At 38.1% G+C, this 16,070-nt stretch overlaps 1 protein-coding gene across 1 annotated transcript in view; it reads right to left on the bottom strand.

Moving 5' to 3' along the window:
* Positions 1 to 16,070, bottom strand: part of NRCAM (neuronal cell adhesion molecule) — a 273,400-nt gene that overhangs the window by 8,241 nt on the left and 249,089 nt on the right. The window contains exons 27-30 of the mRNA XM_087436969.1: positions 11,123 to 11,248; positions 9,649 to 9,825; positions 4,182 to 4,313; positions 2,840 to 2,918 (exon numbers count right to left, since the gene is read on the bottom strand). Of these exons, the coding sequence (XP_087293095.1) occupies positions 2,840 to 2,918; positions 4,182 to 4,313; positions 9,649 to 9,825; positions 11,123 to 11,248 (514 nt within the window). The remainder of the gene's footprint in view (positions 1 to 2,839; positions 2,919 to 4,181; positions 4,314 to 9,648; positions 9,826 to 11,122; positions 11,249 to 16,070) is intronic.

The raw sequence follows: 16,070 nt of genomic DNA, 5'->3' as shown, positions 1-16,070 counted from the left end.
AGAATGAACACATCATAAACAGAATTAATTTACATTTAGGCAATAGCCCTAATTTTGGTGTGTCTCTGTGTGGTCAGCATATTAATTTATTTTCAGAATGAAAAAGAATAAGAATCTATAAATAATACAGAACTCAAAACTTCCAGAAAGTGCAAAGCAGAGAAGGGACCCTGGTGATTTAAGGAGAAGAGTGACACTTAGATGTACTACTGAAAAAAAAGATTCCATAATAAACAGTTGGAACCATTTTCACTAATTGTGACATCTAAGAAACTAAAGGTCTTTTGTTTTTTTTAAGCAGAAAAGAAACCATAGGGAAAAAATTCTGAGGCAGTTGCAGGAAGTCACAGGATGAAGCCACATCTGTAGCAAAGGATGGTTGAGTATTTGGGGAAACAATTTTGCTTGTCGGATTGTCCTTATGAACTTTCGGCTTCAGTAAAAAAAAAATCACTGACTTGTGTTTCAAGTTTAAGACGCCCGTCAGAACCTTATTTCCCTTGGCATCTCCCAGATCAATGTAATTACACGTGTGACAAGTGTTTTTGCCTTCACAGTTGAACCAATGGGTTTGTACTCAATAGGCCCAAGGAAAAGTTTTTCTCTTATGAGAAACTCAAGGCATAAGCTAAAGACAGCCATTTGAAAACACTTCACAATTGTATCACATGTGAATTAACACCAAGACAAAGAAATATGACCAAATAAATGTAAATACAGTGATAACAAGGCCAGTAACCAAAAACTTGCTACGTACTGCTCTGGAGGCCAAAATCCTATTAAAAGTTCTTAGTAGATAGCTCGTACAGAAGAATAGGAATCATAGAACTAGAAACCTTCAGACATCATTTAATACTTGAACAATTGTATCATTTTATAGATGAAAATAATTGAGATGTAGACAAATTGTGTCATATCTAAAGGAATCAAGGGTAATGGCTGAGTGGACAGTAAAACCAACAGCTCTTGATTCCATGCTAGTTTCATTCCACCTTGATTTCAATCAAGTTTTAAGGGAGTAGGAAGCATAGTTACCCTGAGAAAGTCACATTACATCAGATCATGGTTTCACATCACTGCAACAGCAAGTTGACATGTGAGACCCTTGAGGTGAGCAATACATTGCCAGATTCATTTAAGCATGATAATGTACAACAGGAATCCATCCCACGTGAAGAATGTATGAAGTGCAATGGTTTATTTTCAATTCATGAAATATACAATTTTTTTCAGACTGTATTAAAGATTTAGCTTCATCACAATAAATAAGGGAGTGGTGCACATATCCTGTGTAGAATTCTAGCCACAAGAACTCTAAAAATAAGAAGTTATTTAGTAATTATCAGCTCACCTGCTTTACAGGAGAAATGTCTAGAAGAGTGAATTAAGTCAGCAAAGATTTCAACTCATCCAGTGTAAGACATGGCTGCCCTAGGCTGTGGCCATCTGCAGGCTGCTCTAATGTGTTATGAAAACCTTCTGGGTGGACTGGGTGGAGGTGCTGCATGAGGTTTTCATACACTTTCAGTCCCAGAGTCAACATCTGACACCAAGACAACCCTCACTAGACATTTTTCTATATCCTGAGATATAGAAATTCTGAGACGTTTTAGAAATCATAGTCATCTCTGTTGAAGAGAAATCAGAATATGAAAGTTTAGGTGCTGAGACACAAAGGCAAATCACTCATATCTGCATAGAAACTGGTATGAAACCAATTTTGTCAAAAATACATGGCAATCAGTTTTTTCTCAATTAGGTCTCATATTTCTTATCCTTGGCATTATTTTGCCCCTCATGATATTGACATGGAAATACCAAAAATGAGCACCAGAGACCGACAAAAATTAACACAAATATCTTATCTACAAATGTTATCTGGCAACCACAAGTGAAATATTTTATTTCACCTAAAACCCTTTTCTTCTTGCAAAAAAAAGCCTCAATATGGGGTCAGGGCATTAAAAGATTATATTTTATATAATCAAGAGGCTTATAGAAAGAAAAAACAAGGTGTAAAGGTATTTTATAAATAGAAGTATTTTTTGGAAACATCAAAATCCCAGTTGTTTAAATGAATAAATATATATTTTGTTTCTGTTTTTAAACATATCTAAAATAATCATTTGTCTCTCTTTAAAAAGACCTATAACCCCTAGGCAAGAATATCTTTGTTTAAAGAGTTTCTTCCTTTTTTTTTTCAACTATTTTAGCACATAGGTTATGTTAAAATTTGTCCTTAATGATGGAGCCAAGCCAAGAATGTATTATATCCAAGTTCTGCGAGTTAACACACTGCCTCTAGGGCTGTGATATTTCTTAATAATTAACAGCTTCTCAAACAGCCTAGTCATCATTTCATGATTAATGGGCAGGGGTGTAGGTATTTGTTTTGGAAAAACAAGCTTTAAATCCAAGATTAAAAAGAGTAACACTGATTTTATAAGAGCACTGCTTAGAAAATGACAGGGATAGCTAGCTTCCTTTGCAATGCAGGTTTGTGGGGTCTTTACTGTTGTTTTAACTCTCACTGTAACACACCAGCTTTGCTAGGTTGATCAATACAGCAAGGGCCTCTGGAAAATATGACAGAGTGGAAGACATTCCATTTCAAAACTATGACTAAAATGGAGATTTATCTTTTAATGGAAAGTGAGAATATGTTAACTGTGAGGGATGTGTAAACATTTAGATATGGAAGTGTCTCTAAACTAAAATTTGAGGAAAATATGAAATGCCGGGCAGAGCACATTCCTGGCCACGTCCTATTGTAGGGAGATTGAGTACAGTGTCTGGACAGGGCAGGGCAGGGGAGGGCAGAGGAGAAGCAGAGGCTCACCTGTACTCTCCAAAAGTGCCATCATCTTCCTTCATAGGCTGGATTTCAGGATCAGCATGGGCATCTTCCTTTTCTTTAACTAAAAAATTTCAAAATGACATTATCTATTGATTTTGTGTTTCTTTGTTCAATGTTTTTAAGCATGCACTCTTTAAGATAACACAACGGTGACAAATAATTCTAAACACAGTAGATGTTACACAACCAGATGTATTATGTGGCCATGCATATATTTTGATGTTTTAGTCTCTTTGAGGTAACTTAATAGAATGAACATTTGTTAACACATAAAGTTGACTTCATGTAAGCATTTTGGCACAAGTCTCTTAGCTGATGAAGGAATAAGTTTTAAGTTTTTAAGATTTCTCTCCTATTTTACCAATCTATTTATTAACTATATTCATGGTTACAAATTGTTTTTGTAAATCTATTCTTCTGCAGAATTTTTCTTGTCAATGAAGGGGAAACGGCCAGGTAAAGAAAATATAAATTCATTGGATCCACTAAGTTGAACAAAACATTAACCACATAGTGAAAGCAATGTTACACATCACGATATCCAGACTCAGTTCATGCATTACTTCCTCCAGAAGACTTCATGTACCTTCCCCCCTCGGCCTTTTGGTTTTAGGTGCTGTTTCAGTACCTATTACTTATGTGGAGCCTAAGGAAGCAGACTCACTAATATCGTCACTAATATCTTCAGACAACACATTAACTTACTCCCCCAAATGCCTTCTGATCCTTGACAATGTTTGTTGTTGTTGTTAGTGCAATGGAGTGGAGTCCGACTCCTAGTGACCCTGTGTACAGCAGAGCAGAACCCTGCCCGGTGTTTTTGCACCATCCTCTCACCTTCTGGTGCTATATCAGACAGCATACTGCTGCTATCCATAGGGTTTTCATGGTTAATTTTTTTGAAGTGGGTGGCCAGGTCCTTCTTCCCAGTCTGTCTTAGTCTAGAAGCTCTGCTGAATCCTGTCCACCATGGGTGACCCTGCTGGTATTCGAAATACCAGTGGCATAGCTTTCAGGGTCACAGCAACACACAGCTGCCACAGTATGACAACTGACAGATGGGTGGTATGGGTCTCTCACTGGGAAATGAACCTAGGCCATGGTAGTGAGAGAGCCGAATCTTAACCATTGGACCACCAGGGCTGGCTTGACAATGTTTAGGCTCCCATTATATGAAAACGGATCAAAAATTCAACAAAATTCTGAATTTATGGTTCTGCGAAGATACATTTATTGCAATCTACATGATTACCCGCATGATTTATTTTTAGTTTAATGGATAATTATGCAGCATTATAAAGCAATTTTAATCTTTCTTTCTTACCTGGATATTTACCACCCTTGTTTCTTCTGATGAAGCAAACAATCAGCAAAATTAAGATAAGGAGAGCGACAGCACACATTAGACCAATGAACCAGCCCTGAGTCGCAATATCCACCTGTCGGCTCGCCATTGCTAGAAAACAAATCAGTGATGTCGGTGGGTATGGGTTAAGGGGGAGATGAGAACTGTTGCAGTCTCTTGTAGTAAATAATTGCCATAGTATATGAGCTTTTATATATTTTACACATGGCCCCAAATTGGAATCTGTCAGTTATCAATCAGGAGTTACATACAGATTTAACTTTGAAAAATCATTAATTAAAAAAATTCAAATAGAGAAATCTGAATGCTACTACCATTAAATGCTCACAAACCCTGCTGTACATTGTGTTCACAGTTATTTTAACTATATATTCTCAATAGAAACACAGTCCCAAACCAATTAAAAATTTATTGTTTATAGGATAAATTGTACATTAAGCACAATAATAAGAATATAAGACTGAATTTTAAACAGAACAGAATGTATACATCTAATGGAGTATTTTTCCTTCAAAGGAAACACTTTTGGAGGCTAAAATATCATTGCAATGATGCTGCCATTTTTCAAAATGTTTTGGAAATTTTCCGTTAAAAAAGAAAACTTTCCACACAAGAAACCTGTTGACATAAGATAACCAGCCTTATTATTTTATATGATATCTGAATTTGCATCCAAAATATCACTTAGATTTGTTACTTATCTCATTCTTTATTTCATTTACAAGAGTTGGTTCTGAATGACTTTTGAAAATTTCTGAAAAATCCAATTTACCCTCAAATGTTCAATATTTAAAATTCAATATTGCTTAAGATCCATTCACAAGACTTTGAAATATATCTTGATCAGTGGAACCATTATTGGAACAAGTGACCAGTTTAAAGAGAAAATACTCATTCACATGTATACACATTCTTTAAGTCTCCATCTATTCTGTTTGAGTCAATAAATGTGAAGCCCCTTATTCAACCAGTTACAGTATGCAAATCTTCTAAGAAAAACACAGAATACTTAGCATTTCTGGTATTATTCAAAAGTGTCAATCAAATGGGACAAAGTGCAGCATCAATGGCTATTCAGACATGCCCATGAGGATTTGATTAAATAAATTGGTATGAATCTTTTTATAAAAAGGCCTTTATTTTTTCTCTTTTGACCATAATCAAGGTAAAAGGTTTTCTTCTTTTGATTCATAGGCATGCCTATATCATGCTTTTAATTTGATTGAATTTCTTCGGAATACATTTAACACGGTTGGGTTAGGCGTATGTGATCTCTGGACACAGAAATAAGCATGGCGACATGTATCCCAGGTCCTGCTATATGTTGCAAAAATAGCACCTCATTGCCTTTTTTCTCCACACAAAGTATAGGGAGAAAAATGAAATGCTTAAAATCAAGTGTGAAGAGAAATGTGAAAAATGTGTGGATGTGTTATTTAAGAAATAAAATGAGAAGTGGAAATACGTTATCTGGAATACAAATCAAATGCCAGTAGCCTTTCCCCAGTAGCCCCTGTGCCTCATTGGTTACAGGGGTTTTGAGTTGCGTCGTAACTAGATACAGCTGAAGCACGAGTATAGGCAGTGTTCCCCTCTATACACAGACCATAATCATCATGAGGATGATGAAGATGAAGACAGTCATATAACGAGAGTTAACATTTTGTAACTCTTACTATATGCTAGGCACTGTGCTGAGAGCAAAATCTCATTTAATCTTCACAACAGTCCTTGAGGTAGGCATGAGGAATAAACTCATGCCCAGAGAGGGTAAAGAACTTGCCCAAGAGTTGGAGTTTGACCCATGTCTGCCTGACCCCAGAGAACATGGTACTGGCCATTATGCTCTACTGCTATAATGCACTCCTGAAGACAAGTCCAGACATCAAATCTGCAGAAGTCTTTACAAAGAATAAAATGTTATAGGGACTTTCCATTCTGAGACAGGGAAAAATATTTTAAAAGTCCATCATTACATACTCTTTGGCAATATATTTCTGTCAATTCACACATGGTCTTTGATCATGTGCTTTTTCTTCCAAACTGAATAAAAAATCAAGTGGTGTAAGTCTATGGAGCATTTGATTGAAGCCAAAGAGTCCTTGTTTTTAGTATGCCTGATGATTTATACCTTGTCATAAATAGTATCTGCATTTACATTTTTCACCTACTTAGATGCAACTGATAAGGGCAAAATGCAATAAGATACTCAAATACTAGCACAGACATTGTCTTGTAAAGATAGTGACTGTCCAAATTGAACTGCCAGCTGGCAGCTTGTTACTATGCAAAAAGTGGAAATGTTTCTTTGAAGGTTGATAAAGAAACATCTAAATTGACTTTGAATTTTTGCCTCAAGTCTAAAGAAAAAAGTATCAAATATTCTACTGCCCCATTATTTAAGATTAGGCAGACACAACATGTTAGGTACATATCTGTGCATGCTCACACACACACACAAAACACACACACAAGTGCACCAGAAGTTGATCTAAAACAAAAACTTAGTAAGTGAAAGTAACTTTTGACTTCCCATCCACATAAAAAGGGATCTAAAGCCCAGAATGACTATAAGAGGCTTCAAGTCTTTCCAGGACACTCTAAAATCATCTTAACTAGACACACATACAAACCCAAGTCATGGCCACCATTGTGCATCACACACACAGATTGAAGCCTGAGGGCCTTTTTCTTCTTGAATCTGAGCTTTAATGGGTGGGTATTAGTAGGATTGGGCAGGAGAGTGAAAGAGGATTTTCACTATCTAAAACTTTTGCAATAAAATTATATTCATGTGTTACTTGAGTAACCCATAAAGCAATAAATTAAACAAACAGACAAACATAAAGAATATGAAAAAAGAAACCAAGCCAGAGGAATGAAATGTGCTTTGCTTCCTAGAAGTTAGTTTTAACAACAGTCTTCCGCTGTCACACTGTCTGTTGTCTCGTGGGCAACCTGTGTTCTGCAGCAGGAGGTCTCAGGGAGAATGCTCTTGAGTACTTAGAATAAACATGGAAGAGACAGGGTGAGAAAAATGGCTATTTACGAAGAATCCACTACGTATAAAAATGTTCTGTTAAAATAGAAATGTATAGAAAGGGGAAAAAATTACCTTGGCCAAAGTTTGGAGGCAGTTGACAAAACAAAACCAAAAAACCTGTTGGGCCCAGTAAAAGCAAATTTGCTTTAAATCCTTTGTGATACGAGAGGAGAGACATGGTAACTGAGGGGAAGAAGAGGAGGTGGGGTCCTAACAGGAGCGTGAGTAGGAAGCACAGCATCACGACACCACCTGCAGTCGTGTTTGATGTGTTTTTCAGTTTGTGCCATAGGAAAAAATTAAGAAATATATCTTAAAAATCCGGACCATAAAAGGCAGAGATGGTGTCATGTTAAGAAGATTCATGAAACAAGCACAAATGAAAGTAGAGTCTAGGTTCTTGAAATTAGCAGAATTCAGAGAGAAGCAGCTCATTAATGCAGAGTTAAAAAATTAGCCAGGATGGTATGCTTCCATGCCAAGTACTGACATAAACATCTCAAAACCTAGCGTGGAGAAGGGGAGAAGCGAGAGCAGTAGTGATAATGCTTTCACCCTGGAGTTGATCCTGTAGCCCTAAAGGGCAGAACATGGAAACTGGAAGAACAAGGAAGTTGGATTAACAGTATTTGCTCCTAGAAGTAATATGTTAACTCAGGTCACTAGGGTTTAATCAATATTTACTCTTTTTAATGGTTACATGTATATGTAAAAGGTGACAATAACTGGTGTGGCCTTGTCCTATTTCTCCATCGCTGGCACACAGAAATGGTCCACTCATTACGATTGCTCACCTTGAACTACCTGCCAGCTACAGCTGGAATTGTAGGGATAGTAACACTGAAGAAACAAATTTTTCCTAAAGGGTTTGCCTTCTGTCTTATAAAAGGACAAAAAATGCCACAATTTGATTTTGCGGGAAGAATCTAATTCTAGCTAGATCTGCAAGCTGGGAATACACTGGGGCTGTTAGGGGTCCAGAATAGCTGGATAGACGTACCAAGTGCTAAATGAAGCGTCATTTCTGAGACAACCTGTTCCCCTCTGTGACCCTGCATGGTGGGTGTAGTGAGAGCCTCTCCTCCAGTGTGGGAAGGCTGAGCCTCTAACCCAGCTCTCCCATGTTCTAGCTGGGTGACAGGGCAGGGACTCCACCTCTCACTACACGTCATTGACATGACATGTGGGTGGGTAATAACACCGCCTACTTTATAGGATTATTGTAAGGACTGAATAAGAAAAGCTGTGAAAACCATTCGCCTGGTATAGATTAGAGCTGATTAAATGCTAGTGCTGTTACTATCATTAGCATTCTAGCTGTAAAGGGATAGAATATCTACTTGAACTTTTAGTATTTTGAAATTAAATGCTATTGATAAAGACAAACACCTTGCAATACTAACCGTGAATTGATTTAATACGTATTTTCCTAGAACTCTCTACACAAGTGGATATGAAAATACAAACAACAGACAAACAGAAAAAAACATTTATTTCTTTAAGCATTATGATTTTAGCACATGAATACTTTAAAAATGTAGTTTAATAAGTTATTGAACATTACCTTTGGTTTCTTTCTTTTTCTAAAACCATTCATGATTGTGTATTTTCTAAATTATAAGAAATGACTTTAAAAATCATAAAGCTTGGGTAATGAAAGACACACAAAATACATTTTGCCTATGGGCTCTACAGGAAATGCAATATTTCCTCAAGAATGCTTGAAGTGACTGAAATAACATGGATGTATGCATCACAAAATGAACATGCTCCACACAAACCTTCTTTAAATTTAAGTAAGCATGGATTGCTTTCCATCTTGTGAGTAAATATGAATATTCTTATATCTTACATGAAGATTTTTCTTTATTTTAGAAACTTTAATTATTGTGTGTTTTGATAATGTTGAAATAACTAAAATACATACAGGCAGTCAAATTTGGGGTGATAACAATGAAATACATGAACTGAATAATTTCCTGTTCTATACAAATTTAATAATATTTACATCAGTTGTCTAAACAAACTGCAGGGTTCTGCTGGGTTATAGTCCATTTTGACATAAAAAATGGTGACTTTCAGCTTCAACAGCCTTTCAGAATTTCCATTCTAACTCTGAGGGAAAGTTTATGCATGTAAATGATGTGAAAAATTGAATTACCAAAATAACGTAAGTAAAGAATCATATTTACCTCTGTTTTTGTAATGGTTTTTGGCAATAACGTGATTAAAAGAGGATCTGCTCAATTCTGTAATTCATTTGATATAAAGAGCCAAAGACAACTAAAAACCCAAATTCCAACCCAACTGGGCCGCACAGAAAGACATTCAGGGTCCTACCCATAACACAGCTCCACGAGCCCCCATCGCCAACTGGAGCACGAGCCAGAAGCAGTATGATGTGCGCCTCATCTGTCTCAAACACATCTTCTGAACTCACAAAACCAGAGTCTCCCTCAGCACCAACTCCAACTTTGTATTCTGTTCCTGGCATTAGACCCTTTAACCCAAAGAAGCTCTGAGAACCATTTATAATCTCTCTCCTCCATTCTTCTTTGCCTATGGAAATTTTGCCAAAACAACAAATTTGAATATTTTAAGGGACTAGAAGTCACTTAATGCTTCATGAAAGGAAAATTCTTTATAAGCTAAAGACAAAATCTAGGATGCTTAGGTTTACCATTTTAGATTATTATAAACCTAGTCATGTCAAAAAATCAGTTAAAATGAAGAACTACATGAAAATGTCCTCAAAGAAATATTGACTGGATATCCAGAATGCATATATTCCCATTGTATGAAATCTTTTACATACAAAGGAAGCTTCTATATCTGCACCTTGCCTTATGAAACTATTGAGTTTCTCTAAATGATGTTTATAAAAAGAACTTTTATACACTAAATAGCTTAAGCTAACTATGGGAAGAATTGTTTTTTAAGATTCACAAGATGAATCTTTTGGTAAACTTAAATGCCTTTATTAAATTTATCCAAGTTATAGATTCAAGCTGTCCCGAGTAATGATTTTCCTAAAAGAATAGTTATTTCTAAAAATATTTATTTGCATGATAAAGGCCTAAACAGACATTGGACTACATTCAACACTTTGTTACAAACACTCACTGGCCACTCAGCTTATTACGTGCAGAGCACACTGCATTAAGGAGGTGGCACTGCGTTTTCATAAAACGCTGAAAATTAAAGCTGCTCCATATCCTGGTAGATGTGCCCAGGATGTCAGGAGAGTGACTGACCTACGAATACATTAAACACTGATATATAAGTGTTAATTTTCTGCAATTTCTAATAAAATTCTGTTGGGTAGTATGGACAAAATGACTGCTTTTAAGTCAGTTTGATTTCTGCTACTTCAAGATCCAATTTGAACAAACATATGCAATGGAACTTACTATGTCCCTTGTTTTTAATAACATGAAAAAAAGAGATTATATGAAAAAAATATATAGGTTGATGGTTCATATTATTTTTTTCAGATAAATTTGATTCGTTTAATTGGATCAAGTTATTTTTCAAGGTGATCTATAGTTTTTTTTTTTTTTTAAAGATTTTATTTATTTTATTTTTTTCCCCCCAAAGCCCCAGTAGATAGTTGTATGTCACAGCTGCACATCCTTCTAGTTGCTGTATGTGGGACTCGGCCTCAGGATGGACGGAGAAGTGGTGCCTCGATGCGCGCCCGGGATCAGAACCCGGGCCTCCAGCATCGCAGCGCGCGCACTTAACCACCAAGCCACAGGGCCCGCCCTGATCTATAGTATTAAATCCTTAAAAATGTTCTTAATCTCTTAAAATATAGCCCCCAAATTAAAAACTGGGTAATGAAATTATTTCTTACTGCCAGCTATACCATATTCAACATACAAGTTCACATGCTCTGGTCCCTCATATTCCCAACAGATATGGGCACAGGTCTCAGCAGCTGTGGCAGTAAGTTTGCCAATTCTGGGGTTTACTGCTTGAAATAAATATACAACAGAAGAATAAAACAAACAAACAATCAAATTGCAGCACCACACACACATATACAAAATAAGTTTAAGTACTCTGAAATTGTGCAAATAAAATTAAATTAGAATTTATTGCTGAAATTTAGGGTTTGCTCATACTTCACTTTCATTACAGAAAGGTTTTTCATTTATTAAACTATAGCATTATGAAATAAATTAATAATCAGAAATAATGATGCACAATATTAAAACTTATGAGTTCTATTATATGGCTCCTGAACAATGTGAACTGTTGTCCATTAGATATAATCCCAGGAAACATCGGAGTCTTCATTTATTGATGTGATGGGGCAGGGCAATGCTGGGGTCAGAGGTCACTGAATATCAGAGACTGCAAGGTAAAACCCAATACTGGGTGGCTGCTTCTCAATTCTATTTATCATCTCAGTGTGGGTCGTTAAAGAATTTGTATTGGAGTGAGAAAGGATGCTCCTTAGAATAGTGGCTTTTGACCTGTTTTGAGTCACAAACTTCTTTAAGAATCTACCTCTGGGGAGTTCACGGACCCCAGGTGAGGAATACCTACTTTAGGGAATGTTGGATGGTTAGGGTACCTGGAAGAAAATCTGCAAAAAGAATTGCAAAACACACTTTTATCAGAAGTTAAGAAAGAAGAAATAAAAGGGATAAGAACTATTTCACTTGACACACCCCAGAGAGCAAGACAGTTTTACCTGCTAAGCGTTTGTTACATACCATATTCTGAAAAATCACAGTGCAACCTAAATAGCTTCTTAAAACACCAAATTATGGAGACTATATGATACTTGCTACTGAGTACAGATGACATCTACAGTCATTAAAAGATATTATTTGGCTATCTGAGGCTGACAATTCTATCAGCCTTACCACCATTGCCTAAACTACAAAGGACATATTTACAGATATATTAACTTGGGTAGTTAAGAAATGATAAGATCAATTTATTATCACAGAGAAAATGTCCTAGGATAGTACATCAGAAAGAGTCAATGGGTCTACTCAGATTCTAAAATTAAGTTCCAAATTCTGTTATATAATTTAGAAGCTAAAAGCCTCTACTGAAACAAATTTAATGAAACAGTACTTCTTAGGACCAAAAAGTATATTAAAGAAATTAAATAGAAACTCAAGATGGCGGCGTAAGCAGACTCGGAACTCACCTCCTCCCGCGAACACAGCCAATTTACAACTACTTGTGGAAAAATTACCCCTGAGACAGAACTGAAAACTGGATGAGAGGAACTCCTGCAACAACGGACAATCCTAACTGAGGTGGAAGAGGCAGAGACTCCCTTCTGGAGAGGAAAAACGCCGCCTTCACAAGCCGCCAGCTTCACGGCCGCCGGGAGCAGCTCACAGGTACACAGCCCTCCCTGGAGGCGCGGGGCCCTGAGCCAGGGAGCGCCCCCGCTGGGGGGCATTTTGTGGACCCAGCACAATCGACACCAGCGGCATAATATCTGACTGTGCCTGCCACTAAAACATTGGGGAGTACCCCCAGAAAACCCGGTTCACAAAGAAACTAAAACCGGCTCTTAAAGAGCCGGCGCGCAAACTCACCCGTTTCAGAAAGCATCCTAAAATCACCAGAAAGAAAGGTGCACAGTGCTGTGGTGAAAAGAGACTCACCTAATAGGCCCTGTGTGCACCTTGGTGAGAGGTGAGACCTCTCCAGGGACTGGGACATTGGCGGTGGCCATTGTTGTGGCCTGGTGCGGGCGTGCTGACACAGACGCCATTGGAGTTCTCCCTGGGGCCTGCTAGCCCAGGGTCTCCTCCACCCGCTAGAGCACCGATTTAATCCAGGGCGGGCAGCCCACCCTAGAGACTGGCCCCACCCAACAACAAGCCCTCGGGCAACTTGTGGGCCTGCATAGATTGGTGACTGGATTCTCTGCAGCCTGGCAACTGAGCCGAGTTTAGCGGGGCAGGGCGTGCACAAGGAGCCGGTGGAGAGTGTGGGGTGGTGGTGGAGTGTGTGGGGCTCCCGCCGTGGAGAGACTGGGTCTGCTTCGGGAGGTCGGGGCACTCACACGGGGCAGGACTGTGTTGACTGTGTGTGTGGACCGTGGGCGGCAGGGCTTGTCAGCTACAGAACACTTGTGTTTCTCAAAGACCCACATAGGGGGTTTGCCCCACCTTCCAAAGCCTGAAACAATTGGGTGCTCCCATGCCTGAGGCCAGCCCCACCCAGCTGCAATCCTCAGAGAGCTGACAAGAGACCTAATAGGCTAGAGGCTTACAGCAATTGTAAGGCCCTGAGCCTAACAACCTGCCACGCTGGGGGCCTACTCACTTAAAAGAAATACTGCAACACAAATGTGGTATTAGAACTTGCAGCCAACTATGCTGGGGCTCCCCACACCTGATAAAGAGACTGAAGGGCCCACAACAACTATAAGCAGCTGAGCATTGCAATAGCTGGCCAGGAGCATAACTCGGCCTCCCTGGGCACCTACAGGGAGAGCAAACAGGCCACAACAGAAGGACACACTTAGCCCACATAGGGGTCACCCCTGGAACACTGAGAACTGAGGGAAGCACACTGGAAGCCTCCTAAGGCATCACTTACATAAGGTCACCTATCCAAGAGCAGGAGACGTAGTTGACCTACCCAATACATAGACACAAGCACAGGGAAAGAGGCAAAATGAGGAGGCAAAAGAATACATTCCAAGTAAGGAACAGGACAAAACCCCAGAAAAGGAACTAAGTGAAACAGAAATGAGCAACCTACCTGACAGAGAGTTCAAACTAAGAGTGTTAAGGATGCTCACTGATCTGGGGAGAAGAATAGATGAACTCAGTGAGAATGTCAACAAAGAAATGGAAGATATAAAAAAGAACCAATCAGAAATGAAGAATACAATACTGGAAATGAAAAATTCATTAGAGGGACTCAAAAGCAGAGTAGAGGATACAGAAGAACGGATCTGTGAGCTGGACGAAAGACTAGAAGAAATTACCCAAGGTGAACAGGTAAAAGAGAAAAGAATTAAAAAGAGTGAGGACAGTCTAAGGGACCTCTGGGACAACATGAAGCGCACTAACATCCATGTTACAGGTGTCCTGGAAGGAGTAGAGTGAGACAAGGGGGCAGAGAATCTATTTCAAGAAATAATAGATGAAAACTTCCCTAACCTAAGGAGGGAAACAGACATCCAGGTACAGGAAGCACAGGGAGCCCCAAATAAGATAAACCTAAAGAGGCCCACACCAAGACACATCATAATCAAAATGTCCAGAATTAAAGATAAAGAGAGAATCCTAAAAGCCGCAAGAGAAGGTCAAGTTACATACAAAGGAAACCCCATAAGGCTATCAGCTGACTTCTCAGCAGAAACCTTACAGGCTAGAAGAGAATGGCAAGATATATTTAAAGTGCTAAAAGGAAAAAACTTACAGCCAAGAATACTCTACCCAGCAAGGTTATCATTCAAAATGGAAGGAGAGAGAAAAAATTTCCCAGACAAGCAAAAATTAAAGGAGTTTGTCACCAAGAAACCAGTGCTATAAGAAATGTTAAGGGGACTGATTTAAGGGGAAAAGAGAAGACCACAAATAGGAAACATAATCTATTTCCAGGATAAGAACGTAATGGCTACAAATGCACAAAAAAGAGGTTAGATATGATATCAAAAACATAAAAGGAGGCAGGAGGGGAGTTAAAGAGTACAGCTTTCAGACAGAGGTCAAACTAAAGTGACCATCAATTCTGTATAGAAGAAGAAAGGAACAGAGAAGGACTAATAAAACACTGAGAAAAAAAAAAAGTTAAAAAATGGCAATAAGTACATACTTATCAATAGCTACTTTAAACGTCAATGGACTAAATGCTCCAATTAAAAGGCATAGGGTGGCTGATTGGATAAAAAAACAAGACCCATATATATGCTGCATACAAGAGACATACTTTGGACCTAAAGACACTCACAAACTGAAAGTGAAGGGATGGAAAAAGATACTCCACGCAAATGGCAATGAAAAGAAAGCTGGGGTAGCAGTACTCATATCAGACAAAATAGACTTTAAAAGAAAAACTGTAAAAAGAGACAAAGAAGGGCATTACATAATGATCAAGGGAACAATCCAACAAGAGGATATAACACTTGTAAATATCTACGCACCCAATGTAGGTGCACCTAAATATATAAAGCAATTATTAACAGACATAAAAACAGAAATAGACAGGAACACAATAATAGTAGGGGACTTTAACACTCCACTTACACCAACGGATAGATCATCCAAACAGAAGATCAATAAGGAAACATTGGCCTTAAACGACACACTAGAACAGATGGACCTAGTAGATATATACAGAGCATTCCATCCGAAAACCGAAGAATACATGTTCTTTTCAAATGCACATGGAACATTCTCCAGGATTGATCACATATTAGGCCACAAAACAAGTTTCCATAAATTTAAGAAGATTGAAATAATACCAAGCATCTTTTCTGACCACAACGGTATGAAACTAGAAATCAACTATAGGAAGAAAATCAGAAAAGCCACAAATACGTGGAGATTAAACAAAACGCTACTGAACGATGATTGGGTCAACGAAGAAATCAAAGAAGAAATCAAAAAATACCTGGAGACAAATGAAAATGAAAATACAACATGCCAGAACTTATGGGATACAGCAAAAGCGGTTCTAAGAGGGAAGTTTATAGCAATACAGGCCTGTCTCAACAAACAAGAAAAATCTCAAATAAACAATCTAACAATGCACCTAAAGGAACTGGAAAAAGAAGAACAAACAAAGCCCAAAATCAGTAGAAGGGAAAT

This window comes from Ceratotherium simum, chromosome 1 (genome assembly GCF_057802395.1).
Source record: "Ceratotherium simum simum isolate JZ-2026a chromosome 1, ASM5780239v1, whole genome shotgun sequence".
Lineage (NCBI taxonomy): Eukaryota > Metazoa > Chordata > Mammalia > Perissodactyla > Rhinocerotidae > Ceratotherium > Ceratotherium simum.
Note: the sequence above shows the minus strand (reverse complement) of the source record. Positions and strands in the feature narration are given on the sequence as shown.